Source organism: Natator depressus, chromosome 3 (assembly GCF_965152275.1).
Source record: "Natator depressus isolate rNatDep1 chromosome 3, rNatDep2.hap1, whole genome shotgun sequence".
Classification (NCBI taxonomy): domain Eukaryota; kingdom Metazoa; phylum Chordata; order Testudines; family Cheloniidae; genus Natator; species Natator depressus.
The window spans coordinates 58,153,828-58,181,602 of NC_134236.1; the positions used below are offsets into that span (position 1 = coordinate 58,153,828).

Consider the following 27,775-nt stretch of genomic DNA (forward strand, 5'->3'; position numbering starts at 1 on the left):
CTCCTGGACATTTTCCAGGCTATGACTCTTCTGAAGTGGCACTCCCCATTAACAAGGCCAAATAATCTGCTAAAACTATCTGGAGCACACCTAGTCAGAACCATGGATGTATGCCTTCCTTCCCATCCCTTTGTTAACTTTGCCAAATTTGGGAAAAGCAAGCTAAATGTGATCCTGATAGCCCCATGGTATCTGAGGCAATTCTGGTTCATTACCATCCTGCAGCTAGCCTCCTGCTAATACATCCACTATGACCACTCCTGGGCCTGCTGTCCAAAAGGCTGGACAGACCACCCCAACCCATTGTTCCTAGATCTGGCAGCACACTGTAGGAAAAATGTTTTGGATGGACAATGAGCATAAGGCATGCTCTTAGATTGTTCAATCCATCCTCAGCAATAACGGGAGACCCTCAATGCAGACATGCTATTCTACCAAATGGGGGGGATTCTCCCTTTGGTGCCTGCAGCACCACTTCCCTCCTGAGGCATTGTGTATCCCCTGGAATATCTTCTCTCACTGAAGATGTCAGGCTTCTCTGTCGGCTGCTTACAGGTACACTTGGCATCTATGAATGCTTTACACCCCCTTACACTCCCTTTTGAGTGGAGGGCTGCTCGGTCTTTATCCATCCCACTACTACAATGTTCCTGAGGGGTAACTGGACAAAACTGTTTTGTATGACTCTTGTCCGTTTTGCTCTAATGAGACCAGCATTTAAACTTCTTGGCCTCCTGCTCCCTCCTGCACCTTTCTTTGAAAGTTGCCTTTTTATTGCCTTTGGTGATTACCGCTGCTAGAAGGGTAGGGAAGCTTGGGGCCCTTATGGCAGACCCACCTTATACTGTTTTTCACAAGGACAAAGTTTCTTCATGATTGGATCCAAAATTCATCTCTAAAATGCCTTCTGAATTTCACCTTGACCAGACTGTTCACCTTCTGGTGTTTTACGCTAAGGTTCACCACAGCATGAAGGAGACAAGGCTCCATTCTCTGGATGTGCGCACGGCTCTGTCTTTCTAACTGCACAGAATGGCACCCTTGTGGCAGTTTCCAGACTGCTCCTCACTATTGTCGAAAGAATGAAGGGGGAGCTATCTCTTCTCAAAGGCACTCTTAGTGGATTTCCTCCCACATCATCCCTGTCAGGGCCCACTCAAAGAGAGCCCTAGTAGTGTCAGTAGCCTTCTTGCAGGGAGTCCCTCTCTCAGACATATGCAGAGCAGCTACTTGGGACTCCGTACATACCTTCACCAGGCTTTACAGTCTGGTTCAAGCTTCTGTTGGGGATGCCTCCTTTGGCTCAGAGGTCCGCCACTCTGTGGTATAGCATACTTCTTTGCACCCTCCTCCTCAATGAATACGGCTTGGGAGTCACCCACAGTGAATACCTGTGGGGACCAGCATGCAAAGAAGAAAGGAAGATTACTTACTTTATAAAAAGAACAGGAGTACTCGTGGCACCTTAGAGACTAACCAATTTATTTGAGCATAAGCTTTTGTGGGCTAAAACCCACTTCATCAGATGCATGCAGTGGAAAATACAGTAGGAAGATATATATATACACACACACAGAACATGAAACAATGGGTGTTATCATACACACTATATTGAGTGTGATCAGTTAAGGTGAGCTATTACCAGCAGGAGAGATAAAAAACCTTTTGTAGTGATAATCAAGATGGGCCATTTCCAGCAGTTGACAAGAACGTGTGAGGAACAGTAGGGGGAAAAATAAACATGGGGAAATAGTTTTACTTTGTGTAATGACACATCCACTCCCAGTCTTTATTAAAGCCTAATTTAATTGTATCCAGTTTGCAAATTAATTCCAATTCAGCAGTCTCTCGCTGGAGTCTGTTTTTGAAGTTTTTTTGTTGTAATATTGTGACTTTTAGGTCTGTAATCGAGTGACCAGCGAGATTGAAGTGTTCTCCGACTGGTTTTTGAATGTTACAATTCTTGACGTCTGATTTGTGTCCATTTTTTCTTTTACGTAGAGACTGTCCAGTTTGGCCAGTGTACATGGCAGAGGGGCATTGCTGGCACATGATGGCATATATCACACTGGTAGATGTGCAGGTGAATGAGCCTCTGATAGTGTGGCTGATGTGATTAGGCCCTATGATGGTGTCCCCTGAATAGATATGTGGACACAGTTGGCAACAGGCTTTGTTGCAAGGATAGGTTCCTGGGTTAGTGGTTCTGTTGTGTGGCGTGTGGTTGCTGGTGAGTATTTGCTTCAGGTTGGGGGGCTGTCTGTAAGCAAGGACTGGCCTGTCCCCCAAGATCTGTGAGAGTGAGGGATCGTCCTTCAGGATAGGTTGTAGATCCTTGATGATGCGTTGGAGAGGTTTTAGTTGGGGTCTGAAGGTGATGGCTAGTGGCGTTCTGTTATTTTCTTTGTTAGGCCTATCCTGTAGTAGGTGACTTCTGGGTACGCTTCTGGCTCTGTCAATCTGTTTCTTCACTTCAGCAGGTGGGCATTGTAGTTGTAAGATGCTTGATAGAGATCTTGTAGGTGTTTGTCTCTGTCTGAGGGGTTGGAGCAAATGTGGTTGTATCGTAGAGCTTGGCTGTAGACAATGGATCATGTGGCGTGGTCTGGATGAAAGCTGGAGACATGTAGGTAAGTATAGCGGTCAGTAGGTTTCAGGTATAGCGTGGTGTTTATGTGACCATCGCTTATTAGCACCATAGTGTCCAGGAAGTGGATCTCTTGTGTGGACTAGTCCAGGCTGAGGTTGATGGTGGGATGCAAATTATTGAAATCATGGTGGAATTCCTTCAGGGCTTCTTTTCCGTGGGTTCAGATAATGAAGATGTCATCAATGTAGCGCAAGTAGAGTAGGGGCATTAGGAGACGAGAGCTGAGGAAGCGTTGTTCTCAGTCAGCCATAAAAATGTAACTGGAGTTCTTCCAGATGTGTTGTCCCAAGGGGTAGTCACATCCCTCTCTTTTTCCCCTCTGCTTGCATTCTCAGTAGATCAGGAACCAGAGAAGTGATTCTGTTCTGGTAATAATGCAAACCAGTTATTCATATCTATACATGTGGTGATATGACAGAATTATTTAATTCAAATTATGGGAGTGCCATTTAGGAAGATTTTTCACATAAGTAGTAAATGTGGGATATATCTGTTCATGAGCATAAGAATAAACAAAACAAAACAGCAACAAAAGCAACTCAAGAAGATGAAATCTGAAATTATGTGTACGTTATTCTAGGCGTCCCTTGGTAGCGTTTATACCAAAACAAAATCCAGCTGATACGACTTGTTTGTTCATTATGTTTTCCTCTCAGGAACTTGAGCAAACGAGATAGTTTTGTGGAATGTCTGTGTGAACGCAAATATATTCACAGTCTCTGAATACTCAGTGAACAACGAACATGGACTCTCTGAACAAGCAAGCAGAATAAAGTCCAGATTGGCAATATATATACTTGGTGCTTTAATAGGACCAGTTTCATAAAGCTGAAAACAATTGTAAGCCAAAACATCTAGGAGGAAAAATTTAATCAGAAAAATGTGAATGATAACTGGGAATAATTTAAGAACACCTTACTAGATGCCCGAAAATTCACAGCCCCACAACTAAGAAAAAAGGCCATGTTGGCTTTTTTAAAAAAATAATCATAAAAAAACAACAACAAAAAAGGGGAAGATTCCATTTCCCATCCCAGAATAAGTCCGAGCTCTCTGAGGTGGCTCACTTATTATCAGCTATGACCAATGGAATTTGAGGCAAAAGTCAGATTCCATATAAACTTTTTTTTATCTCTACATAGCCTAGTTAAAGCCCCTATTCTGTAAACTTCTCCACAGGTGCCCCTCTGCAGGATAGGAGTCTTAGACGGTGAGGTCTTTGGTTCAGGAACTGTGTATTCTGCCTATAAAGAGCCAAGCACACCTATGATAGTACAATATCTAAATAAATTACATATAAATATATCAGTAGGGCCATATTCAGCATTGACGTTGATAGATATGGGATAATATGGTGCTGAGCACTCATATAAGAACCTAGGAAGAGGTATGCATTCATTGTCATAAGTAGTAAATTTGGCTTAGTAGTGAGCAAAGTACTGAACTTCAGTAGAGAAGAATAGGCCAGTCTCTTCCATTAAAAACAAAAACATATATATCAAACTCTAGCTGAAAGGAGGTTTAAAACGTACTACCTGAATGCCTTGCTTTCCTTTAAATATCAGCCACTGTCCTCCTTTTCTTCCAGTCCATTAAGATGCCATATGTTTTTCATTTGTGTTTATTTGGCATCCAAAAGACTGGAGAGAATTAAATACACAGAAGATGAGCTGAATCATTGTCTTGTGTTCGAGCCCTTTGACAGTATATTTAAAATAGATGTATGAGTCTTTTTTATTCCTTGTAAATATGGATATTACAAAGGAAGGTGAACAGGATGATAAATTAGAGGTGCTCACAGCAAGGCTGTTTAAAGTATTTTTAGGTATAAGATGTACTGTACACACTGGGACTTAGTTGAGGATAATTAATATGAAATGCCATCACTGTTTGTTGTGCTTGCAATCCCATTGTGTCTTTTCTAGTTCTGCCTCTTGCTGGCTCTTATCACACCCCTTGCTGTGAAATCTTTTCCTGTTTTGCACATGTCCTGTTTATTACCACCATATGGTAGTTACAATTTCGGTAGCATTGCTCTACTTACAGACTACTGTGCTTTGTCGTATCTTTGTTGCTCACCCTGTCTTACCATCTGATACCTATCATCTGTTTAGCATGTTGCATGCCAGAAAGATTCAAAATTTTTGTATGTATGGGTGTGTGAGGGAGTGGACGCATTATATGGGAACCCGCTCTCAGGCATATACAGGAAGTCTGGTAAGCCCATAATAATAGTTCTTCCAAAACAGTCTTCCATTATTTTGTCCCAGCTCCCATAGTCTCTTGCCAATGCGTATCAGATGACTGAAATGCATTACACCTGTGCTTTGTTGTGTGTTGTGCCACTATTGACAGATTATAATGGTTTTCAGAGTCAAGCATGTATTCTCACTGCCTGAATGTAATATATACTAGTTTTGCAGTCTGTAGCAGGCTTTGCCCTTCCCTCCTGCATTATCCAGTTACAGAGAGCAAAACTAATTTATTACATTTAAAACATCCTTAAAATCTGGTTTTCTATTAAAAAAAAACATTATAGTCTGTCAGCTTTGGCACAACACACAATAAAATCATACACCCCACCTTTTAGCTATTTGGTGTCTGTGTGGGCTATTTTCTCTATCCAGGCCACAGACTGAGTTAATGTAGCCCTCCAGACACACAGTGCTGCCACAGCGTCGCCTCTTACCCCACAAAAAAACAATCCCCCCAATTAATATATACCCTCTTCTCCTCCCAGTTATTGCTGGCTGGGACCTCCCTACATTGCTTCAACTGCTGTGCCCCTTCCCCTTTCTGGGAGATGAGAGGCTTCCCAAGCTGCCCCTGCTACAGCAACTTTGGGACCTCTGTTGCTTTTTCCTCCCTTCTCCCTTTCCTTTTGGCACAAAGAGAGGCATGTGAGGGGAGAGGAGGTGGCAATGGAGAGGAGCCATGCTTTTTTCACAATAGCGAAGGGAGCAGGAAGAGCTAAGCTGCCCAGGGCCTGTTCTGCTCCCTCCAACATAGGGTTGCCAGGCATCTGGTTTTTGACTGGAACGCCTGGTCAAAAAGGGACCCTGGCAGGACCAGTCCGCTAAAAGTTTGGTCAGCATGCACCAGGGCTAAGCCTGCCCTGGCTCCGCAGGGCTCCCGGAAGCGGCCTGCATGTCCCTGCGGCCCCTAGGTGCAGGGCCGGCCAGGGAAGCTCTACGTGCTACCCCCATCCCAATCTCCAGCTCCACAGCTCCCATTGGCCAGGAACAGCGGCCAGTGGGAGCTGTGGGGGTGGTGTGTGAAGATGGAGGCAGCACACAGAGCCCCCTGGCTACCTCTGCACCTAGGGGTCGCAGGGGCATGCCAGTAGCTTCTGGAAGCCTCCTGAAGTAAGTGCCGCCCAGAGTCCACACCCTGAACCCCCTCCCACACTCCAACCCCCAGCCTGGATCCCCCTCCTGCACTCCAAATCCCTTGGCCCCCTCCTGTACCCTAAACCCCTCATCTCTGGCCCCATCCCAGAGCCCACACTCCCCGTCAGAGCCCTCACCCCCTCCCGCACCCCAACCCCCTGCCCCAGCCCAGTTAAAATGAACGATAGAGCGAGGGTGGGGGAGAGCAAGCGACGGAGGGAGGGGAATGGAGTGAGCTGGGGAGGAGGGCCTTGGGGACAGGGTGGGGCAGGGCGGGGCAAGACTATTCAGTTTTCTGCGATCAGAAAGTTGGCAACCCTACCCAACATCCCTCCTGTCTTATAAAAAAGGTATTAGTTCCCCTCAGCTTACACCTTCTCGCTCCTTCCCTGTTGGTTCTTGAGCAGCAGCCATCTCTCTGCTTCCTGGAGAGGAGGGTAAGAAGCGAAGGAATACAGGTCCCAGAGATGCAGGCTGGAATATCACCTAAAATTGCAGTGCAGTAAGGAAGCAGGTATAGAACAGCCTCAGTGTGGGAGGTATCACACAATGAGGTACATTTGAGAGGTTTGCTTATCCCTTCGGTAAGTATATATTCTGTGTGAGTTTATCAAGCAATTTATACCATATATGGCTAGTGTCATTGAGTTATTCCTCACTCAGTCTAATTTACCCCATCACTTTCCATTTGTTTTTGTGTGAACTTCATGCCCTGTGTGTGCTTACACAGTGTGGCCCTCTGTCCCCCTCTAGTGGTTGGGCCACATAGATATTTGAGTCTGCTTGTGACAGTGAGATTAGCTTCTGGAGGAGATAAGAATGATCACAAACATCACTGGCTTCATAATGAAACATAAATCCTACTTCTTTGACCTAACCTTTCCTCAGTAATTCCATCAAAATCACATATTTGAACAAATAAAAATTAATCTCCCTTCAGAATGGGGAAGAAGAGAGATATAGCATATTGCTGTGTTCTGCTTATTGAATTTCTGAGGCACTCAAATAGCGCACCGATGGGCATGGCTGAAGTACCTAAATTGGTACTTATGAAGAGAAAATAAATCAGAGTATTCTTCAATGACTCATATAATGTATTTTGAGGCATAAGTACTTCATTAAAATATTTGGCATAGGTACTTCATAAAACTTTTTGGTTCAGTGGAGGTGATCCTGTTCATGCTCACACAGATTATTTACACCACTACCACAAAGCTCACAGTACTTCTGCCAACAAAACGGCAGTGTTAATGCAGTACTGCACTAACCTCTCCTGATTATACAGAAGGTCAGCTCACTGAGAAGACACGTTTTTGCATGACACTTGTGTGAGAGATGAGAACTTTATGCTGAATGAGATTCAGCATTGCTTTTATGAGACTAGTGTGGAAAGGTGAATATGCCTAGCCCTAGACAAATGATTGGGGGAAAAGTTGAACCTTTGTCTGAAATATTCTAGATTCTGCCTTCAGTTATGAAAGCAGAATTGAAAGCCCTCTCTATAATATCTGGGTAAAGGAAAATATATTTAAAATGGATGCATTCGATAAAAGCCTGTCTAGGATCAAGTAGCACTATAACTATTTTTAAACTGAGCCCATTCTGCCAGTGTTCACGTTCATTCTTTCTCCGCTTGTTTGCAGCTGTTAGTTGGCTATGGCTCAGTACCAGCAACAAAACGTTCACTGAGTGGTTTTATACTCATTCCCTGTATTATAAATCATTGCCTCCTCACCAGCTAATCAGTGCTCTTGATTCCCAAACATTTTGAAGCACACTTATTTTGCTAACAGTGTTGTCTCATGTTGCTCTAAGAAAATTGAGAATTAAGGGTGTTGATTGGCCAGTGAAGACAATAGTATATTTCTTTCTTTCTGAATCCTGATGAAACTTTAGGTAAATTTCCAACAGATGTATTTTCTTTTAGAAGGTATTTATATATGTAGCTTCTGGCCAAAAGATTTTATTTGGGCATCTAAATTTTGATTTAGTAGTTTAACTTTAGACACCGAGTTTGAAAATTTTAGTTTGCATCTTCAAATCCTCCTGTTTAATACAGTAATGTAACATAAAATGAAATGTTTTAGTTTCCCAAATAGTGGTAATTTAGGGCATCCTATAGATCCCCATCCTTCTCATGTTATGTATATATTTCCATCTAAGCGTTGTTTGGCCCCTCTGAGATAATTTGGTTTGTCTCAGTTCAAGTTCCCTCTGTTTGCACTAATTAACATATTTAGAAGAGGCCAAGAATTGTAAGGGTCGTGGAGTCTGAACTACCCCTGTTACCTATAAAGGAAGTCCTTCCTGATGAGATTTGAGGTATGCTGGCAGTGCAGTGGGAAAGTGTGGGAAAGCATGGGAAACTTGCCCTGCTGCTTGATAAACAGAGGACTTTGTTTACAAGAGTTGTCAATCTGACACCTTTCACCAGACTAAACCTTCAATCAGTTTTTTTTAAAGCTAAAGTTTGGGGATATGAACAAATTGGATGCAAATCAGAATATGCAAATTCTCATTTAATATTTTGCATAAGATAACAGCGAGTTTGCATAACAGCGAGTGTCCTTTTTGTTGTAGTTGTTTTGTTTCAAAAGGTGCAAAGCACTTTCACTGAAATTTCAACCAGACAACCTTAACTTCTCCATTTGGATAAAACAAAATACAAAGCAATATACATATCAAAGATTAACACCTCCGTGCTGCTTATGGCACATAACCAAAGGTGCCTCACTGATAGAACAATCACTAATAGCATAGCATAGTTCACAATTCTAATATTACAAACAAAGAAGTTTGTTATAGCTGGTTAATATTTCTAAGGGGCAATAATGTAAACAATGCCATAAGTAGGAAAAATAATGAGGAATCCCATAGAAATACATCAAACATAGGGCAGAGTTATGCTAGTTTGTGTGTGACCGTGGTGGGTGATTGTGGCTGAGCAGGATGATTTGCTGGAGAACAGATGGCGTGCATTTGGAATGTCTGTTGGCTTCAATGTGTGAAGGATAATGTATGCCAATATATGGCTTTACTTTATATTTCTTGTATTTCTTATGATTTTGGGGTTTGCCATTAGCAATCTGGGCTGGTTTCATGAAGTGATTTGTGTGTGAATACTGCAGCTAAAACCAGAAATTCATTTTCCCATGGGAATTTGGTGACTGCTTATTGGAACTATATTTGAAAAGATGAATTTATTTACAGCACCTGTGTTATTATTTAGATGATAGGCCATAAATGCATATTTAACAAAGTATTTTAATTAAAGAATGAAAACAGATGTCACCTACAGCAAATAAAATAGAAAAGAAATTACAATTTGTCTAACACTAACTTTGGTATTGAAATATACACAGAAATAGCTTAGAAAATAAATACCTAATAATTGGAGACTAATCTAGTATTCACAGTGTACTAAGTAAATTATAGGTTTCAGAGTAACAGCCGTGTTAGTCTGTATTCGCAAAAAGAAAAGGAGTACTTGTGGCACCTTAGAGACTAACCAATTTATTTGAGCATAAGCTTTCGTGAGCTACAGCTCACTTCATCGGATGCATACTGTGGAAAGCATAGAAGATCTTTTTATACACACAAAGCATGAAAAAATGGGTGTTTACCACTACAAAAGGTTTTCTCTCCCCCCACCTCACTCTCCTGCTGGTAATAGCTTATCTAAAGTGATCACTCTCCTTACAATGTGTATGATAATCAAGTTGAGCCATTTCCAGCACAAATCCAGGTTTTCTCCCCCCCCCCAACCCACTCTCCTGTTGGTAATCGCTTATCTAAAGTGATCACTCTCCTTACAGTGTGTATGATAATCAAGGTGGGCCATTTCCAGCACAAATCCAGGGTTTAACAAGAACGTCTTGGGGGGAGGGGGTAGGAAAAAACAAGGGGAAATAGGTTACCTTGATAAGTCATTATGCAAGGTAACCTATTTCCCCTTGTTTTTTCCTACCCCCCCCCCCAGACGTTCCCCCTGGATTTGTGCTGGAAATGGCCCACCTTGATTATCATACACATTGTAAGGAGGGTGATCACTTTAGATAAGCTATTACCAAAAGGAGAGTGGGTTTGTGTGTGTGTGTGGGCGGGGGGCGGGGGGGAGAAAACCTGGATTTGTGCTGGAAATGGCCAAATGGCCCAACTTGATTATCATACACATTGTAAGGAGAGTGATCACTTTAGATAAGCTATTACCAGCAGGAGAGTGGGGTGAGGGGAGGTATTTTTTCATGCTTTGTGTGTATAAAAAGATCTTCTATGCTTTCCACAGTATGCATCCGATGAAGTGAGCTGTAGCTCACGAAAGCTTATGCTCAAATAAATTGGTTAGTCTCTAAGGTGCCACAAGTACTCCTTTTCTTTTTAAGTAAATTATAGAAAGCTAAAATATCTCATTGAACATAAAAGGTTGGTATGTCCTGAATACGGTACATTTTATCACTCTCCTCACAATATTAAAATAGACCTTGGAGTTATTTAAATCTGTGTTATTTATTTTCAAAAGAAAAATGTTTGATTATTTGTTTTCAGAGTCTTTAAACTTTTGATGATTGGTTTTCAGGTTGTTTAACTTCAGTGAGACTTAGGCCTGGTCTACACTGGGGGGAAGGTCGATCTAAGTTACACAACTTCAGCTACGTAAATAGCGTAGCTGAAGTCGATGTACTTAGATCTACTTACTGTGGTGTTTTCACTACAGTAGGTTGACTGCTGACACTCCCCTGTCAACTCCACCTACACTTCTCGCTCCAGTGGAGTACCGGAGTCGACAGGAGAGCGCTCGGCAGTCGATTTATCGCGTCTTCAGTAGATGTGATAAATCGACCCCTGCTGGATCAATTGCTCCAGAGGTAAGTGTAGACATGCCCTTAAACACATACTTAAGTGCTGTCCTGAATTGGGACCTTGTATCAGTTTGTTCATGAGCAATTATGGAATAAACCATTGTCAAGTGCCAGTGATTTTGTACCCAAGTTCAGCTACTGCTGCCTTTTGCTTTTCACATATTCTGCATACTTTTGCTTTCACAAAATTGGATGCCTATTGAAAAGAAAGACTTTCAAGGCCAAGGAATCCCAATCTGCACTTCTCCATGACAAAAAGCAGCACTCCTGTTCTTACAAGACATAGATGATCTATTGGTCTTTTGTATTTCGGATTATAACATGTGTATTAATGATAATAGACATTAAACATCATATTGATACCAATGGGATTCTCTCCTGAGTGAGATATAGATGCTCAGATAGCATGGTTTTGGGTGCAGTATAAAAACATTAATAAATAGAACTCAATATGTTGTCTATTGCCCTTTGATTAAAATCAGATGAAGGATCATCATGCGATGTGAGAGTGGCCCAGAGCCTCAAAGATATTTAGGCACTTAACTCCTGTTCATGTTAGTGGAAGTTAGGAGCCTAATTACCTGTGAGCATCTGGACCAGTCTTTATTTACGTAGCTGAAATGTGTAACTTAGATCGACAAGCAAATAGCCTGTGCTAGATTTGCAACCAAAGCCATCTTCTGAGGAATTTCTACAAGTTAAGAAAGCACAAATGCTTCAACCAGGCTGTAGACCTCCACCAGGGTTTGCAATCTGAAATCAATGGGACTTTTTCTTGTTAAGTCACTTAGGGTGGGATCCACGAAGGGACTTAGCTGTTTCACCGCTGAATGTCATAATGTCTAACTTTTAGGTGCATAGAAAATCACAGGAACAACATTGTCATCCACAAAGCCGATTTAGGTGCCTAGTCTCCATGTACAATGAATGGGGAGAGATAGGCACCTAAGAATGTGATCCACAAAAGCCAGCATGCTAGGCCGGGAGCTGCCTAAGCTAGTCAATGGGAGATGCTAATGAGAGGATTGTGTCCTAAACCCCTCCCCTGTCTCAGAGATAGCCACCTACATCTGCTTAGCGATCCATGTACGGGCCTTGCCACATGGAGTCAGTTGGTATAGGTACCTAAGCTGCTTCTGGGGGGAATGAGATAGATGGCTGCCTAGCTCCACACAAAATGGCTGGAGGAGAAGGAGGAGGTGTAGGTTATTTTGCCCAACATAGCCAAGTGACTCCCAGGCGTGGGAGCATGTTGGGGACATGCTGTTGGGGGGTATAAAGAAGCATGACAGGAGCAAGCCGTGCTTGAGTAGTTCTTGGCTGTTACAAGCCAGCGTAATTTAGAGCAGATCTGATGATTCTTTAACGTGCTGGCAGTTGAACCGCTGCAACAAGGGCTGGTCGCAAAAAGGTCATGTAAAGCCATTTTACCCTCCCAACTCTGGTGCATTGAGCACAGCTCTGATACAGCTGTGGATGATCGAGCACTTATTCTTCTTTCCCCTCTCCCTCTCCATCTCTTCACTAGTTTTCTTTCTCTTTCCCTCTCTTTATTTTATTCCCTTTCCTTTCCTAATCTCTAAGCCTGCTTCCGTTTCTGTGGAGTTGATGGGAGATTTTTTCTTAACTTCTATGGGCACAGCATCAGGCCCTTAATAACTACAGTATGTTGCAAAAATATTGAATCTAATTTTAAAGGCCTTATTTATGATAAATTCCATTGAACTCAGGAGTTTAGCTTCATCAGGACCTGCAGGATTGGGCCCAATGACAAAGGCTTCTCTTACTGAAGTATAAAGAAAAGGAGTACTTGTGGCACCTTAGAGACTAACCAATTTATTTGAGCATAAGCTTTCGTGACGAAAGCTTATGCTCAAATAAATTGGTTAGTCTGTAAGGTGCCACAAGTACTCCTTTTCTTTTTGCGAATACAGACTATCACGGCTGTTACTCTGAAACCTGTCATTACTGAAGTATGTAATTGAAAACCGACATGAAGTGGAGTTTTTGTAAGAGTTAGTTCATCTTTGATGTATAAAAGCAACTTTTAGCTAAAAAAGAAAGCCTATAAAAGTTCCTGCAGGCTTGGTCAGAGGGAACCTTCCTGGTACAGCAGCTGCCTGTGATCATGCTGGGAGGAATAGTGGGAAGCTAGCAAATTTAGTTTCCTTTATTTTAGATATCACACATCACTGACTCATAATCAACCAATTGTCCCTCTTGAGTCACAAGGTTTCTGAAGCAACTTTATCTTTTAGTAGGTAGTCTCTTTCACGACAGATAAAAATTGAGAGCACTGGTGGGCTATAGCTGCACACTAAAAAAATAAAATGTATGAAAATGGAATCTTCCAATTACTTACAGCATTGCCAGGTTTCATGCAGCTCCATGTGTGACATTTTATGCAAGTTATTTAATTAGATAATTTGTACATTTAAAAAAACCCTTCATTTAGTAAAGTTTTAGCTTGAAAATTGCTTTCTCTAGGGGAAGAAGGGGTAGCTCAGTGTTGTGACCTAGATAGTTCTTGGTCTCTCTTCTGATTCTACCAGTTTCTACCAAAACACGATGTGAATTTGTGATAAGGGAGCTGTAACTTAGTCAGAGCTCAAACATATTTCATAGAGGAGCACCCAACATCATTAAAGGCTAACAACTTTTAATTCCTACTGGTCTAACCTGGACTCATAGTAGGAGGGTCTCTGTGTTGTCAACTCTCCCGATTTATCATAAGTCTTATGATATTTGGTGTTATACTTAAAGCCCTAGTTCCTGGAGTCATATGAATATGGGAGAATCTGAACTTTCACTTAAAAAAAACAAACCTAAGATTTTTGCATCCTCATGGTTGTAGAGAGAAGCTTGAAAATGTGGCCTAACTGAATCCTAATCACTAAAGAGAAACCAGGAGGCAAAACAAACAAAAACCAAAGCAATTATTTTACCTAAAATTCATGTAATTTTATAAAAATCTTACAATTTTAGGTTTCTGACTCAGGATTTTTGAACACTTGCAGTTAGTGGTACAGATGACTTTTCATTAGCAGTGTCCTGAGGTTCCCAAACCCTCAGTTACTTCTATTGTTAAACCTTAAAAATAATGCGCTGTCAATAAAGATGTTTATTAATCCAAGTTCTGACCTCTGACTGAGCTTAAACAGGTTCAGGGTTTCTCACAGGCTGCTTTGTCTCCTGCAAGCTTACTTTACAATCAAATGTCACATCCTGATCTTAAAGAGACAGTTCCCATTAAACCAAATACAGGTGATTAAAATATAATACAAATATAAATAATAAAATATAACAACATATAATATACATATAATATGAAACATCCTTTGAATGTCTAAATATTATAGAAGACAATTTCTTAATTCAAAAAGCATTGCATCCAAACACAGTGGAATACTATATTAGACCTAATCTTTACACTGAGGACTTGATCACTGAACTAAAAATTTGTGGTAACTTTATCTACAAGTGATTGTGACTTGATTACATTTGTAATGTACAAATAGATTAAAGTCCAGACCAGAGGTGTATATATTTGATGCAATAAAAGGGCCAATTTCACAAAGCTGTGAACAATTATGAGCCAAATCAGTTGGGAAGAAGAATTTAATCAGAAAAATGTGAATGACAACTGGGAATTGTTTAAGAACACTTTACTAGATGCCCCAAAAGCCACAATCCTGCAATCAAGGAAGAATTCTGTTTTGTTTAAGAAACTGACCTGGTTTAGAGGGAAAGTGAAGGCAGCTATAAAAATAAAATAAAATAAAGGGGAAGCTGTAAGTAATATATATAAATCCAAAGCTAGGAATGGTAGAAAACTGATAAGGGAAGCAAAGTGTTTGGGTCACATGTAGTCTCTATTCTTAGCATGTGTTAGCTAAGCCCAATCTAAACTTGACTCCTTTTCCTACTAAAGACAAACACTGTGTGGACCAACCCATAGAGTGGGACGTGATACACACAGCTCTTTGTGAGATAGCAGTGGAATGCTGGGTATCAGGATTGCTGGATTCTGCTCCTGGCTTTGAAAGCAGAGTATGATCAAGTGATTGAAGAAAATACACCAGAGCACATAATTTGTCATGTTCATTTTGAAGTAGATCATAGAGTTTACCTTCTTGAGCTGATTGTTGCTAAGGATGATATAAAATTAAAAATGATAATAAAGATAGACACAAAAAAATTAACTGATTTTATGAAAAAATTGTGTATGTGTACAGGGCAAGATACTGCATCTTATTCAGAGCACTATTTTTTTCACACCATAAGTGCTACAGCTGCTGAGCTGTATTTTGCACTTTTTACAGCGATGGCACTTATGAGAAGACACCTTTTTTCTAATAAGATGTGCCCACAACAGAACAGAATTTTATTATAGAAAATTAGATGTTTAAGGTTGTGAGAGTCAGTAATTTCAGTTGAACATGAGAGAAGACAATGTGAAAATGCAATCTTCAGTGCCATCTGCTGGACATCCAAAGTGACTAACTGCATATTTCAAAGCTTTTAAATATATCTAGACATAAATTGATGCAAATTCATGGCATTCTTAGAAAAAGTATGCAGAAAAAGTATGGAACATGTCTTTAAGCTAAATGGACCTTTTTGTCACATTTTGTCTTTTTTTTTTTCAATGAGCAACAATGGGTCTTCTTGAAAAGAAACAAAATAAAACAATACATTTGGTGGTTTTCATATCATATGTGCAATGTAGGAGAGATAATGTCACTGGAGAAAATCTTAACCCTTTTCAATTTCATTACTTTTATGTACTTAATTTCTAAGGTCTAGTGCTACTTTAACACAATATCTTTTCCTTTATTTTCCCCACGAGAAGGGGCTGCTGGAATCCTTCTCCATCCCAGTTGATGGACTTTACCCTTAGTGAACCCATTTACCAGTTAGGAAAGAGCAGGACGGGGGTGAAATCCTGGTCTTATTAAAATCTATAGGAGTTTTGTCCCTGGCTTGAATGAGGCAGATCGAGAAGCCACACCTATGTTTGAGCAGAACGGGGCTAAAATCCAAATGTGAATTTTATAGAGTGTGCTTCTGTATTTCCTATAAAATAAAAAGTGCTCTTCTAACAACATGAATTTCTCATAAGATCTATCCTTGGAATGAGCCAATAAAGTAATCCAAAACAAGAACTGCAGTTGATTCGCCATGTGTGCCCACTATTCTGTACCCACTTAAGCAAGCACTGTGTTGATATGAAACAAACACAAATATGAAACTTTTTTACTGCACAGGCAAAACACACTACTTTAAACCTTAACTTAAAAATAAAAATCTAACCCTTTTTCCTCACCCAAATTTAGATTGATTTTTTTCAGTGAGTCTGCATTTTGTACCCTCAGTAATTTTTATATTTTTTTCTATCCATATGAAGCTACTGAAATTTTTTATGGTAGGAATTGTGTATTTTTTCGTGCTAATCTGGCTTGGTAACTGATGAACAAATAAATAACCTTTGGGATGAAAGCAAGCATAGAAAGTTTCAAAGCAAAAGGAAAATGTGAGACCATTAGGAGTGAAAATGAAGGGATATAATGAATCCATGGTCACTGCCATATAACAAATTAAAAAACCCACCACCACCCCAAATCAAAAAATAATTCAATTTAGGATAAACTAATCAGTCAAGCTGGTAGAAATGTTTTGACCAAAATATTTTTCCCTTGGAAAATATGGTTTTGTCAAAATCTATGGAAAATGTCAATTTCAACAACCTGTTTTGGTTTTCCAACAACAGAATTTGAAATGAAAGTTTCTGTTTCATATCAATATTTCAAAGCTAAACCATTTTTTTTGCTACACATACTTAATAGAAAAGGAGCAGGGCAAAAGTCTTAAGACAAAAACAGATGTACTGTACTCTCTGTCGTCAGTTCTTTCCTGCTTTACTATATAACCCAAGTTTGGCAATACCAGGCCAGTGTGCAGAGGAGGGAAAATTAATTCATTTCCATGCTATAATTCCATCCTGAACAAAATGTACAGCAAAATATCCATCAGAAATTTTACTGCAGCAAAACCAGTCTGGTCACAAATTAAATAGCATTAAGCAAAATTCCTGATGGATACATTCTGTGTAATTGATTTACTTATGGTACTCTTAAAATTATTTGGATAATTAAATTGGTTATTTTACATATTCCTTAACATTTTTAATAGTTCCCATTAGAAAGCTATATGTGAGCAGATGGCATTAGTAGTCTAATAAAAGTAGTTATATATCAAAGGTGAAATCCAATAATGTAACCAGTAGTAGTATTGTTTTTCAGTATTTTGTCTAATTCTCTTGACCCATTTTTCTCTTATCTAATCCGACATCGCAAATGTTGCTTAAGCGGTTTAGCAAAACTAAGTCTTTGGTGCTACAGCCTGCTTTTTCATTAACACAAAACACTTAGGATAGTGTATAATGTTTATAGAGAGGGAGAAGAGAAAATTAGGTTAACTTTGCCTTTTTTCTTCTGCTTCTTTATTAGAATGGTGTCCTAACAAGGTGACTGTTATTAGTGTAATTGCTGATTGATTTATTCCTGAATCCCATCTTTCACTTACCCTCAGATGGGAAAAACAAGGACAGAGAACATCATTCTTTGCTTACTATTAGAATTGCTCAAGTACTGGAACAAAAAATGTTCCAGTATTCCCTGAGTACTAAGGCTTCCATTCAATTAATTCTTCTTCAGCCCTTTTAGTATTTGAAACCAGTGAAGCTTCAAACTAGACTGTGTGGTTTGGTCACATACATTGATGTTAATTACTTAATTATTACTAATTTATTTAATTATGAACAACCATTTCTAACACCAAATATATGTATTTTAACATTAATTCTGGCAGCCAATCTATTAGTTAATTGGATGATGAATTGCAAAGCTTGAATAGCATCTAAAAAAGAAAAATATGCAACTACTTCGAAGAAATTTTGCGGGGAGTTTGAGTTGATTGTTACTAGTTAAGATTGAGTCCTATTTATATCTCAGAAAAGGGCACTCAAATGTACAGCTTCCACAAGAGTAAAAGGTATGTAACTAAAATCTGTTTAAGGGCGTGATTCTCAAAGCTAGTATAAAGTAGCCATCTCAAAGCAGGAGGAAATGATGAAGAGAATAATCAAGGCTTTCATGAACAGACACATGTACTTACATAATGTATTAATTTCAAGATGTCCTGTTTCTATTAATAAGATATTTAGTTTTTCATGTTTTTATAATATCTAAGGAGATATATATTGAGAAAAGTATAAATATCTGAAAATTTTGCATGTGGTTTCCACATAAGGATGGTGAGGTGTACATCTGTTATAAATGTCTCTCTGTATTATTGTACTCTCACTCATCTGGGATCTATGACTTCCATGCTAGGTGTAATAGACAGAAAGCCGGAAGTCACACTGGGGAAAAAATATGTAGTGGTGGTGTCCTGGTTCCCACTACGAAACATTTTCCTACTTGTGGCAGCAAAATGCGCCACTATTCACAGTAGATGGTTTCGATGTTCGTTCTTGCACGGTTTGATCAGCTAACAATGTTGACGTTTAAATTGTCATAATTTAAGCTTCAGTCATCTTCTCATTCAGGTCAATAGAAGTCCTTACTTTTCTCAAAGCTATTTATTATTTAAGGAGATTTGCAGACTCAAAAAGACACCACTGTGTTTATTTTCATCTGGTTCACATTTTGAAGGTTACCGTCACCACCATAAGGGTTGTGATTACATTTTTTTAAATGAAGAATTTAGATTCTAGAACAAAATTGGAAGCAACCAAGGAAAAACTGCTTGTTCATGGAACCACTGCTAACTGGCCTAATCTGGCACCTGAAAACTGGAATATGTGGTACACTCTATAACGTCCATATCATTTCATATGGATTTATGCAAAGCATGAGCTCTCGTGTCAGAATTCCAGGTACATTGTGAAGGAAGAGCCCTGCAATAAAACTGAAAGAGACCACTGTAGTAAGGGCGAAGAAATGGACCAGAGTTTAATCTTTAGTAGGTCCATATACCTCTGAAAGAGCTGTAGCTCATGAAAGCTTATGCTCAAATAAATTGGTTAGTCTCTAAGGTGCCACTAGTACTCCTTTTCTTTTTGCGGATACAGACTAACATGGCTGCTACTCTGAAACCTGTCATATACCTCTGGTATCGATACTGCCAGCATTTTTTTATTGTATTTGATGCTGGTCTGTCTATGTTAAAATATGTGCATTTCACTTGGGGAATTTTTTCTTGGTTTTAGAGATGATGGCGGAATGTTTATTGGAATCTTTAAGTTATGGTCTTTAATTGTTCCATAGCATCTAACCTTTTAAACTGAGGCTTGCAACACACATCCTGATTATAACCTATGGACACTAGTGCAATGTAAATAAATAAATAATAATTGATGCTCAAGCAAATATTGATAAGTATTTTTTAGCTTTGATTTCATAATTGTTAGATACATTTATATCTGATTTGGGTTTTTTGATAATCTGTAACTGTATATTTGAAACTGGTATTAGTCACATAAAATGATTCACCTGACATCTTTTAAATAATTATCTTTTGACCACTTACTCCTGTTAGTTTACTCTTAAGATTTTTTATGTGAATTTTAGAGCTGGTGGGGCAAACTTTCAAGTTCAACTTGTATTTGATATTGTCTATTTTAATTGTTGTAAAAGAACCTAGAATATTAGATGCTGTTGTAAATCAAAAGACAAATAGTTTCTCTTGTTATTGCTATAAACTGTTTTCTCTTCTGTGCAGGAGGTTGCATCAGCAATTTGAAAGTTATAAAGAGCAAGTAAGAAAAATAGGTGAAGAAGCCCGCCGCTACCAGGGAGAGCACAAGGATGATGCACCAACGTGTGGAATCTGTCTTAAAACAAAGTTTGCTGATGGTTGTGGTCATTTATGCTCTTACTGCCGGACCAAGTTTTGTGCACGATGTGGAGGTCGTGTTTCTCTACGATCAAACAATGTAAGTTTTCTGTTGTATAGTTTTTATTGCAAATATTGATACACTCAAACCTACAAATTGTTCCTTACTTATCTTACTTTCGCATCTCTTCCATTCATCATTTCACCTTGACCCTTTCTAAGGTGAGGTTTCTGTGGTGGTAGGTAACAAGTCAAAACAATGTATTCCAAAAGTATGAAGAAATTTATGATCCCTAAAGACAGTTAATTAAAATAAAATAAAATAAAATAAAATGTTGTATGACTGTGCTGAGCTATAGTTTGAAGGAAAAATTCTTATTTTATCTGGAATGATAAACCACATTTTCATCTTAGATGATGTCAAATTTCCCCTATTGAGCAATTTTGATTAACTCTGTAGAATTTTAAACTTCTTTTTCATAAAGCTTTGTTTAAAGGTCATTTGTGTTTCTTTTTAAAAGAATGATCAACTCAGGGAAGGGGAAAGTAAGCCCTTCCGAATTGCACTGATGAACACCAAGTGTATTAGTTTCAGTTTAGTTTTAATTTAATTTAGTTTTAAATTGTACTGTACTTGTAATTTACCATGGACTAGAATCCCTCTCATGGAGTTAATTCCTGATCCTTCTGTCAGGCAGGTGGGGTTTGCGCCCTCTTTTCCACCTGTATAGAATGAGCTGGAGAGCTTGGCCCCAAATCTTTAGGTTTCCCAGGGATCTATATGGAAGCCTTCTGCCCCAGCAATTCCCTTCTCTCTGGCATCATGGATCCATTGGTGGCAGCCACTCAGCTATCCCACTCATTCATGAGAGGTGAGATATATATGTGGAAGACCACTGCCACGTGCTGATTTGGGGGGCTATCCTGGCCCCATAATATGCTCTAAAATGTTTAAATAGTCTTTCATCTTATCAATGGATTTGTTAGCTATTGTGATACCTAGTGCAGCTTCCCAGATGCTGTATCAAGGCACTGGAATCTTTGACAGTGTCCTAAATATATTTGGAACTCCCTTTTTCTATATGAACTCAATTCAAAAATGGACAAGAAACAAAATGTATAATACAGCTAATCCCTTCTACAACTAAACTATTGTTGCGCTCTTTTCCTCTTCTCTGAACTAGAATTTGTTTTATTGAGGATCTTTTGAAATTCAGGTTTTAAAAAAATTAAAAAAGCAGAAACAGCCTATTTCAGATTTATACCAGGAATATGTTATACTCTTAGTGTACTCTTTTAACTTCCAGTAACCCTACTTGGAGTTCAATGCACTTTTTGAAAAAAGAATGCAGCTGCATACATGACCCGCTGAATATGTTCAGTGTTTTAAAACTATGTGTGTGCACCACACCCTATCACCTGCAGGTGGTATCATTAGAACAGGTTACACAGGAAAAACTAGTTTACTTTGGTATTTTAGGTAATATTACAACAATATCTGCAATATTTACAACACAGAAGAACTTGAACATGTTTTAATTATTGCTTATCTAATATTTCTAGTCACACATCAACATTGGTCCAAAATTTGTTCCTGAGATAACATTGACTTCAGCTGTGTTGCACCAAGCATAAATTTGATTTACTGTATTTAAAATAAAGCCAAGGGGTGTGACTTAAATCCAAAGACATTCAGAATTAAGGTTTAAATTGCTTCCTGAATTTTTCTTGTTGTGCCTAGTCATTGCAATAATTATGATTCTCTCTCCAGACCTTTAGAACAGTGGTGCTTTCTATTAGTTTTGCAAAATTCTGTTCTATTGTCACACTGGGAAAATAATCATTTTGACAGGAGAGTAAAAAATTATTGGTTTTATTAATATCAACATTGTTGTCAGGGTAAATGTGAATTAGAATATTTTTGTACCTGGTCTGGTAAATGTTCATGATGGTTTTGCAAGACTGTTACCAATTAAGTATAGTAAATTGCAGTACCTAGGCACAATAAAGAAAGTCAGCCCACAGCAGAGACATCAAGCATTCACTATAAAATAACCTATTTTTGAGTGATAGGACCCATCTGTACTGGAAAAGCAACAGACTCATCAATCTGGTTACCTAGTTGTCTCCTTACCCAGTTATGAAACAGTTACAATTTGTTTTTTGCAGATGCCTAGTGTTATTACTGGGACAGATGACTGGGCCAAAGCATTGGAAATGGCTAGAGCTTTAGCCCAGTTATGGAACATGGTTAAGGCCTGTTCACACTACAGATTTTAACCATGTTGTAACTGGGTCAAGGGACATCAGTGTTATAGCTTATCTGATAATTGTTTTTGTAGTATTGCTCTAAAACCAATTAACTTCCAATTAATTTTTGACTCACTTAAAAACTTTAAAATGGTCAAATTGTCCTATTTAAAATAAAATAAAATAAAATAAAATACAAAGATCCACAGATGTCATGGCTGGGTTAGGACCTTGTCCGGTATGCTGACTTGACACGTTTCTAGGAGAGGAAGTGTTAAGTTACGGACTCTTGAAAACAAGCAGCCTGTGATGAAAACCCAGATACATAACTACAAAGGCCCTATTAGGTGCCCTTAAAAGATTTAGAAAGTGTTTCTCATGGCAAAACTGACATGAGAAACATGATTGTTAATATTTCCATTCTTCTTTGACTTCTCCATTCTTTGCTACAATCTTTCATGCTTCTATGGAGCCATGTTAGAATATATATTTTCTGTGCATGTAGTACTATAAATATTTTTATTTACAAATGTTATTTTTTTTTAATTCTTACGTTTTTAACTCTTTATAGAGACACTTACTAGAATTGCCTTTCTTTGAAATCTGCCTATTAATATTTGCCTACTTTTTTCTTTTTCTCTTCCTGTTTCTTTTTTGTCTTTACTCTGCTTCCTTGGATGCTTTCCCAAAGGAGGACAAAGTGGTTAGAATCCATGCTTTCTTTTATCATTTATTATTATAATGTTGTTAGTAACGTAAATGTGAAGTATATTAATGTTAATTATTGATCTTTTGCAAAAAACAAATGATCTTTTGCAAAAAACAAAAAAACAAACCCCAAAACAAAACAACAACAAAAAACCCAAGACCATTCCTAGTTTGTGTGCAGTTGCCAAAATTAGGATAATCAACCAAATTCATTAAAATCTGTGGGCAGTGATCAATCTCTATAATTCTAAAGAGTTCAAGAAAAGAGCAGGAAATGATAAAATGTATTAAAGAGCTTATTTCAGTAGATATGAGTACAATTACAACCTGGCTTTTGATTTTTCTGATACAAGGTCCTTCCATCTGCCTTCAGGAAATCTAGTTTAATTTTTTTAATATATTTTTAATTTGATATATATCATTTGCTGTGTCTTAACTCTTGCTGCAGCAAAAATTCAGTTGACTTCTAATTCATGGGAAGTCAGTCTTTTGATTTTACATCTGAAGTATTTTCACCATGGTGATGCTGGCAAAAGATACTGTCTAAAAATGGGCAAAAGTATAGTGGATGGCGCTTCATGAATCCCATGTGAAAAAGGCAAATCGTACATTTTGGAAAGTTGAAAAGTTGTGGAGCGGCCGGATTCATTATTGAAATGTGCAATGAGGCCTATGCATTTTCTGAGATAGGACCACTGTGCAGCACTTCTGGGTCAAATAAGTATGTTCATGTGGAGCAAGCAGAACTCTGTGTTCAGTAAGTGGCTCCTCATCCAGCTATGCATTCTCCGCACTGGAGGAAATAGTGGATGGATGTGAGTGAAAGAGTAGGTGTGTTTTTCTTACCTTCTTAATTCCCAGCCAGCCAGATGTAGTATAGAGCCAGGATCCCAGCCCAGAGGAGGTACTCCAGACTTTTACCTTAGCATATCAGGCAATGGGAATTAGCAAGCTTTGTTCAGTCATCTGAACAGAAAAAGGTGCTGGAGGCATGACAACCAAGCATAGCATTACCCATCCCTGACTTTCAGGCAGCAATGCTATAACTGTGTCATGGAATGGCAATATTTCCATTGAAGGTCATAGCGCAGGCCTAACTTAAGACTAAGACTGCACCCCTGCTGGAGAAGCATACTTTCCATGGTAACTGCACCCATTATTATTAGGATTGCTGTTGGCATATTTACTTTTAGTATATATCTCTGGAGCATCAAAGTATGGGAGTGAATTGAATGTGTTCTTGATATTGCTTAACATATATGCATGCGATAACTATTATTATATCTCGAGATTTTGATTTGCACAGGCATTTTTGGCAAGCTGCCATCAAATCCTGGGGAATTGGTCCCTCCCACCAGCCTCAGGTTCATCCCCACTCCAAAGAGATACTCTCCTGTGTACTTTACATGGGCTTTCATAATGACTATGAATTATGACATTATAACTTCATTGCATAGTTGGACACTTCACCGTATAGCACATTTGGCACTCTGGACAAAGCAGTGAATTGAGCTGTGGGGCTTTCTGATCTTTCCAGTTCCAATAATCTAACTTACTTGGGGTGGGGAGGAAAGCTCCCCATGCAATATTGATCTGTTTCTAAATCAATACAGCATTGATTAATCCGACTTGATCTAGAGGTACCCACCTTCCACCCACCTCTGAGGCTGCTGCAAAATCTTTGTGTCTCTCTACCACTTAAAGAGGTACCCACCTTCCTCCAGCAAGCCAGAGAACAGGCCTCCCACTTAATGTTCAGTGTGGTCAGTTGCATTACTTTTAATCCAGGATGATCAGGTTAAATCTTTTAAACAATGCAGTGTAGATCACTTGTTGATTATGGAAAAACATAGGCGGCAATCCTTTTATTTGGCAAATATTTTTTTTAGTGACTAAGACTTGGTTTTGAAATTATAGAGCAGAACTTCCTATAGACTAGGGCTGTAAAGCGATAAAAAGAATTATGATTAATTGTACAATTAAAAAAATTAATCATGATTAACCACACTATTGTTAATATAATGCCATTTATTTAAATATTTTTGGATGTTTTCTACATTTTCAAATATATTGATTTCAATTACAACAAAGAATACAAAGTGTACAGCGCTCACTTTATTTATTTTTGATTACAAGTATTTGCACTGTAAAAAAACATAAATAGTATTTTTCAATTCACCTAATACAAGTACTGTAGTGCATACTCTTTATCATGAAAGTTGAACTTACAAATGTAGAATTATGTACAAAAAACTGCATACAAAAATAAAACAATATAAAACTTTAGCCTACAAGTCCACTCAGTCCTAGTTCTTGTTAAGCCAGTTGCTCAGACAAACAAGTTTGTTTACATTTGCAGGAGATAATACTTCCTGGTTCTTGTTTACAATGTCACTTGATAGTGAGAACAGGCGTGCTCATGGCACTGTTGTAACCGGAATCGCAAGATATCTACATGCCAGATGCACTAAAGATTCATATGTCCCTTCATGTTTCAACCATCATTCCAGAGGACATGCATCCATGCTGATGATGGGTTCTGCTTGATAACGATCCAAAGCAGAGTGGATCAATGCATGTTTATTTTCATCATCTGAGTCAGATGCCACCAACAGAAGCTTGATTTTCTTTTTTGGTGGTTCAGATTCTGTAGTTTCCACATCCGAGTGTTGCTCTTTTAAGACTTCTGAAAGCATGCTCCACACCTCATCCCTCTCAGATTTTGGACGGCATTTCAGATTCTTAAACCTTGGGTCGAGTGCTGTAGCTAGTTTTAGAAATCTCACATTGGTACCTTCCTTGTGTTTTGTCAAATCTGCTGTGAAAGTGTTCTTAAAATGAAGATGTGCTGGGTCATCATCCGAGACTGCTATAACATTAAATATATGTCAGAATGTGGGTAAAACAGAACTGGAGACATACAATTCTTCCCCAAGGAGATCAGTCACAAACTTAATGAACACATTTCTTTAAATGAGCCTCATCAGCATGGAAACATGTCCTCTGGAATGGTGGCTGAAGCATCAAGGGGCATACGAATGTTTAGCATATCTGGCACGTAAATACCTTGCAACACCAGCTACAAAAGTGCCATGGGAATGCCTGTCCTCACTTTCAGATGACATTGTAAATAAGCAGCAGGCAGCAGTATCTCCTGTAAATGTAAACAAACTTGTTTGTCTTAGCAATTGGCTGAACAAGAAGTAGGACTGAGTGGACTTGTAGGCTCTAAAGTCTTACATTGTTTTGGTTTTGAGTGCAGTTATGTAACAAAAAAAATCTACATTTGTAAGTTACACTTTCATGATGAAGAGATTGCACTACAGTACTTGTATGAGGTGAATTGAAGAATACTATTTCTTTTTATCATTTTTACAGTGCAAATATTTACAATAAAAACAACAATATAAATTGAGCACTGTACACTTTGTATTCTGTGTTGTAATAGAAATCAATATATTTGAAAATGTAGAAAAACATTCAAAATATATAATAAATTTCAACTGGTATTCTATTGTTTAACAGTGCGGTTCATCACAATTAATTTTTTTGAGTTAATTGCATGAATTAACTGCAATTAATTGACAGCCCTACTATTGACATACATTTTTTTCTCCATATTTACAACAATATGTTGTATCTGAAAATGTTAAACCCCCTTGTAATGAGATTTAGGAGTTCCCAGCCTGCTGTATTGCCATCAATATTTTATGATTTCCAGTGCACTTGATAGGATGAATAAGGAGCTGCTGGTATGTTGAGGTGGCTAATGAGGCATCAACTTTATCTTTATAATGATATATTAAACAATGTAAGGTCTGAACTTTGTAATATATACCTAGACATTCATTTTTAATAAGTGTTCCTGCATACATTATTACAGGACAGTTTTTACCATTTATAGCTGCAATCTGCTCTTTCTTCATATGTTTACAGATAGACTACATTTAATGCAGAAAAGGACCTAGGGGTTACAGTGGACAAGAAGCTGGATATGAGTCAACAGTGTGCCGTTGTTGCCAAGAAGGCCAATGGCATTTTGGGATGTGTAAATAGGGGCATTGCCAGCAGATTGAGGGACGTGATCGTTCCCCTCTATTCGACATTGGTGAGGCCTCATCTGGAGTACTGTGTCCAGTTTTGGGCCCCACACTACAAGAAGGATGTGGAAAAATTGGAAGGAGTCCAGCGGAGGGCAACAAAAATGATTAGGGGACTGGAACACATGACTTATGAGGAGAGGCTGAGGGAACTGGGATTGTTTAGTCTGTGGAAGAGAAGAATGAGAGGGGATTTGACAGCTGCTTTCAGCTACCTGAAAGGAGGTTCCAAAGAGGATGGATCTTGACTGTTCTCAGTGGTAGCAGATGACAGAACAAGGAGTAATGGTCTCAAGTTGCAGTGGGGGAGGTTTAGGTTGGATATTCGGAAAAACTTTTTCACTAGGAGGGTGGTGAAACACTGGAATGCGTTACCTAGGGAGGTGGTGGAATCTCCTTCCTTAGAAGTTTTTAAGGTAACGCTTGACAAAGCCCTGGCTGGGATGATTTAGTTGGGGATTGGTCCTGCTTTGAGCAGGGGGTTGGACTAGATGACCTCCTGAGGTCCCTTCCAACCCTGATATTCTATAATTCTATGAATGGATGCAGGTGAAAGGGATAGCCCAGGCTTAAAATAAGATGTTCAATACAGTAGTAACAGTAATAATAATTGGGTTTAGAACATAAAAACTAGTGATTGTATGGTCTATGAACAAAGTGCCAATGTTTTACCTTTTTCCATATTACCATACTCTTCAAGAACAGTGTTTATTCATTTTAGCAATTCATTCACCATATGGGCGACATATCCAAAAGAAGAAATTTGAGCACTTTTGCATATACCTTACAAGAAATAGTGATACTTTGTAATAGATGGCTTTTACATGTGAAAAGAACCTACAGAGGAGGAGGTGTGAGGACTCTTGGTAAGAGAGGGATAGTGTATGTTGATCTTATGAGAAAAAAATTGATATCTTGTTG

At 38.7% G+C, this 27,775-nt stretch overlaps 1 protein-coding gene across 38 annotated transcripts in view; it reads left to right on the forward strand.

Moving 5' to 3' along the window:
* Positions 1-27,775, forward strand: part of RIMS1 (regulating synaptic membrane exocytosis 1) — a 490,703-nt gene that overhangs the window by 126,728 nt on the left and 336,200 nt on the right. For 37 of the 38 annotated variants that reach the window (XM_074947969.1, XM_074947975.1, XM_074947977.1 and 34 more), the window contains exons 2-3: positions 19,683-19,896; positions 22,738-22,749. In XM_074947969.1, the coding sequence (XP_074804070.1) occupies positions 19,683-19,896; positions 22,738-22,749 (226 nt within the window). The remainder of the gene's footprint in view (positions 1-19,682; positions 19,897-22,737; positions 22,750-27,775) is intronic. The other variant, XM_074947939.1, reaches the window with a different exon arrangement.